Source organism: Chaetura pelagica, unplaced genomic scaffold, assembly GCF_000747805.2.
Source record: "Chaetura pelagica isolate M959 unplaced genomic scaffold, ChaPel_1.0 C11733514, whole genome shotgun sequence".
Lineage (NCBI taxonomy): Eukaryota > Metazoa > Chordata > Aves > Apodiformes > Apodidae > Chaetura > Chaetura pelagica.
This window is the reverse complement of record NW_009970561.1, coordinates 1-4212: the sequence shown is the minus strand read 5'-3', so window position 1 is coordinate 4212 and position 4212 is coordinate 1. Positions and strand designations below refer to the sequence as shown.

Genomic DNA, 4212 nt, shown 5'->3' with positions numbered 1-4212 from the left:
CTGTTGCTTTGGCGTCACCCGGCGCAGGTGTTCTTCTGTCTGACCTCTGGCTCTTGGCATAGGAACTAGAGAAGTCAGAGTTTGCTAGTTGGGCAAATAATGGCTTTGCTTCTGTGATTTCAGTGCAGTTCTTGTAAACTGTGTAAAACTCTGAACCACCTCAAAAACTTCCAGTTTTCCATGTAGAATAAACTAGCTCAGCATAGATCTTAGGATAAGAGTGTGTCATTGAACTGGTGGCTTTTTACTGAAAGGAATTGGAAAGGAAAGGAATTGGTGCCTTTTCTCCCCTGGGATGAATTCTGCAAAGGGGTGATTCAGTGACAGTTTCATTTGAAATTTGGTCTATGCACAGGATAGTTTGCTAAAGATGTATAAATTTCTCTCCACTGGAAAACCAGCATGCAGTTTTCTTTCTGTCACTAAATGCTTTCAGCAAAGTGTTGCATATTGCTCAAGGTGGACTTAAATTGGCCTCTTAAGGAATGGTTGGAATGGCACTATGAAACGTTCTAAGCAGTAGAAATCCCCATGAGATTATTGAATTTGAATGTTTACCTGTCTTGACTGAAATAATACGTAAGTTACATCTGCTTTAAGCAACTGTGTGATTTTAGTTTAACTTGTTACTTGTTTAGGCATTCCATTGTTTGTTTGTTCATTTTTCAGATAACACCGTGATACGAGACTTATTAATTGCAATATATTTTCTGGAATGAAGTGAACAAGCAACATTGAAAAGGTGTAATTATTTATAAGTAATGACAGTTCATTTATCTTTAGACGCATATTTGTTCTTTGTCCTTAACCCAAAAAGTCTTTGGTGGAAGCAAAGAAGCAAATACTTGTGTTTGTATACACCTAAAGTCTGCTGGAGGATAAATCATGCTGGTCATCTGAGAGTTTTTCATACAGGAGAGCCTCGATGTAAATGGGCCAGAAGCAGAACATTTTGGTATAACAAATATGTTTACAGCTATGACTTTTTATACTACAGAGTTTCTAAACTTTTGACTTCTTCTTCCAAGGGACTTACAAAAGTGAACAATCGCATGTCACGAATAAAGAGTACTATAGAATCTGTTTCAAAGGCGGTGTCTGGAACTCACAGTGAATTGGTTTCACGAATAGCTCGATTGAAGTCACACTCGGGTACTCCGGGAAAAGCAAATAAGAGCAGTGCAGATGCAAATAACATCAATGCAAATCTAGAAAATGTTGAACAAGTTACAGATGCCAGACGTCAGGAGGATTGCAACAGAGGCCCAGTTACAAAGAAATTCACTTGTGCAAATGAAAAGTCAGAGGCTATGTTGGTAAGGTCAAGTGGTGCTAATCAAGATACTCCAGAAGATTCAGCATTTACTAAAAACCACCTTTTTCATGTAAGCTGCTTTTCTACGAATTTTGGAGAGACTTACAACTTCGTAGCTGATCACATCAACTGGTACTTTAATAATCATTTTCTTATGGATAAGGGGAAAAAAAACAGTGCTGTATTACAGGACTCTAAAAGTGAAAAGAGGAATAAACCTGGTTCATCAGAAAATACTGTAATGAGTGAAGAAAAGATAGCGGATTCAGCAGCTACGTTGGCATCTGAAGCAGAGACTCTGGGTGCTGAAAAGTCAAAGACTGCTCTTCCAGTTTCCACTAAAAAAAGTATTGCAAACTTCCTTTCATATCCCAGTAACAGTGTACAAGCTTTTGTAGACAGTTACATTGGTGGGTTGGTTCCCAAGTTAAGATCTGATTCAAAAGTAGCTTCCCAAGAAAAGAGTAAACAGCCAGAACAAGAAGTGTCTGAGAAAGATGAGGAGGATAAAGCAAAAGAGGCTAAGACTGCTGAAGAGAGAGAAAAACATCTGTCTCTTCAGAGAGAAAAGGCAAGTCTTTCTTTAGTGTTACTTTTTTTATATTATTTTGAGGTATATGTGTACTTTATACAAGTGGACATATAAACTATACACGCATGTATAAACCTATATATGTCCAGAAATAAGTATATACCTGTGTATGTACTTGCATATAAGTACATATATACGTACACATGCATTTATTTAGAAGTGTGTTTACATATAAGTACACATGTACTTTAATAAATGTATATGTATACATGTATATAAAAGTAAACATACACATTCTATATATGTAAACTCACATATATAGAAGTACTTACAATAAATACATATTATATATATTCTTGTACGTATACATATATGACATGCATATACTTCTCTTAAAGCATATATATAAATTCCAACATAAAATCTACATATATGCACAAACTTATATGTATCGTATGTACATATATTTAGTTTATATATATGTAGGGAGTATATAAATATAGATATAGTTGACTTTATTTTTTGAAGTTACAAGGATCTTATACTGTGTTGTGCTCCAAATACTGTGATTTCAGAGTTGCTCTGCAAAAACTACAAGTAAACACTGACATGTTTGTTTGGGGTATTTTTGCTGTGATCTGGCTTTATTTATTTTTCTAGTAAATGAATCAAAACTTTGGTCTCTTTACATTCAAGTAATGCTTACTTAGAGCCTGTAGCATATCTCCAGAACAACATGCTGTCCATTCCTTCTGAGAAATCTTAAAATAACAGTTTGAAACTAGTCTTGAAAACCTTGAACATTCTTAGAGTATTTTTGTGTTATTTGTGTAACTTCATCTTTTTTTAGATTATTGCAAGAGTGAGTATTGATAACAGAACTCGAGCTTTAGTTCAAGCCCTACGGAGATCCTCTAATCAAAGAGTCTGTATCAACCGGGTTGAAGAGCTGACCTATCATCTTCTAGAATTTCCGGAGAGCAGAGGAGTTGCAATTAAGGTGCAAATAATCTTTATGCCTAGACAAAAATCAATATCTGACAGACAAATTACATAGAATAACATAAAACTTTCTTCTTTGCTTTTGTGGGCTGGTCACATTTTCTATTTGTAAGGATTTACAGTTGTAAAGATTACAGTTATTTTTTTGGCTGGTTCAGATTCATATGTAAACTATTAGAAGTTTAGCTTAGGGCTCTTAAGACTGCAATGTTTAATTTAGAAGCACACAGCATTGTCATGTGATAGATAGTATAGGTTATTCTAGTGGTAGGCAGAGGTCATACACTGTGTTCTCTGTCACAGTTGACCAGATGGGAACGTACAGTACAGTTTATCTGCAAATGCACAACAGTTTTTGTGCTTGTTTACATGATTCCTTCGAAGAGAGATGACAAGAGTGGAGTATAACCATCAAATAAGTTCATGTAATCTAGTCCTGCACTGAAAAGACAGGAGGTGGGTCATAAACTAATCTAGTAGTACTAGCCAAATCACAGCATTCATCAGTCCTGTGCCGTTTTCCACAAGTTGTGACACATGTGTGACATAGATTGTACAACTGCTGGAAAAGATATCTTTGGGAATGGAGTGCAGGCCAGATGAATCATCTAGGCAGAGTATGGGTCAGGCACCCACGTGAATAGATGTTGTGAATTACTTTATTATGAAAGAGTACAAGCACTACTCCCATTTTGATTATAATACTCTCTATCTTTGTGATAATAATTGTAAATTTAAGAATTGCTCAGAGTAAGGAAGAATTTTTGTTGTTGTTTTTATATCAGTGTACTTGGCATTTCCTGTTTTGAGGCAATGATACCTATTCAGCAATATCTGGGCTTTTAGCTGTACTAAAGGATGTGTGCTCCACTTTGGCCAGTGACATAATGTCAATAAAACTACACTTCTGATAAATACAGTTTTTCTAGCTATTCAAAAGCTTTACATTTGACCTTGATTTTTTTAATTCTTATAGGTAGTTGCTCTAGCAATGAGGGGTGTAGTACATAACAGTGGAGTCCTTCCTTTTCCTTGCTAGAAAGAAAGATGGGTAAATACCAATATAAATAAGTTTTCATCTGAGTTTAAGGTATCACTTTTATACTTAAATGCCAAACTAGTAAGCATAAGTCTAGATTATTTTGGTATAAGCATATAGTTAGAATGAAATTTTTTTGTATTTATCAATAGGAAAAATTAATCCCCTGCCTACTGCGACTGAGACAGGCAAATGACGAAAGTCTTCAGGCTGCTGTTAGAGAGACTTTAGCTATAATTGGATATACAGACCCTGTCAAAGGCCGGGGAATTCGAGTCCTCACTATTGATGGAGGAGGAACAAGGTAAAACAACTGTTTTTTTT

At 35.5% G+C, this 4212-nt stretch overlaps 1 protein-coding gene across 1 annotated transcript; it reads left to right on the top strand.

The window, feature by feature from the left end:
- The first annotated feature begins 761 nt into the window (after window positions 1-761).
- LOC104384759 (calcium-independent phospholipase A2-gamma-like) lies at window positions 762-4196 on the top strand. The gene is made up of 3 exons (XM_010005972.1): window positions 762-1886; window positions 2698-2847; window positions 4041-4196. Exons 1-3 carry the CDS (start codon window positions 762-764, stop codon window positions 4194-4196), a joined length of 1431 nt encoding a protein of 476 aa, XP_010004274.1.
- Window positions 4197-4212: the final 16 nt, after the last annotated feature.

Coding starts and splice junctions, on each gene's coding strand:
- LOC104384759 (XM_010005972.1), top strand. CDS start 762: ATGACAGTTCATTTATCTTTAGACGCATATTTGTTCTTTGTCCTTAAC. Junction 1,887..2,697: donor TGTCTCTTCAGAGAGAAAAG/GCAAGTCTTTCT, acceptor ATCTTTTTTTAG/ATTATTGCAAGAGTGAGTAT. Junction 2,848..4,040: donor GCAGAGGAGTTGCAATTAAG/GTGCAAATAATC, acceptor ATTTATCAATAG/GAAAAATTAATCCCCTGCCT.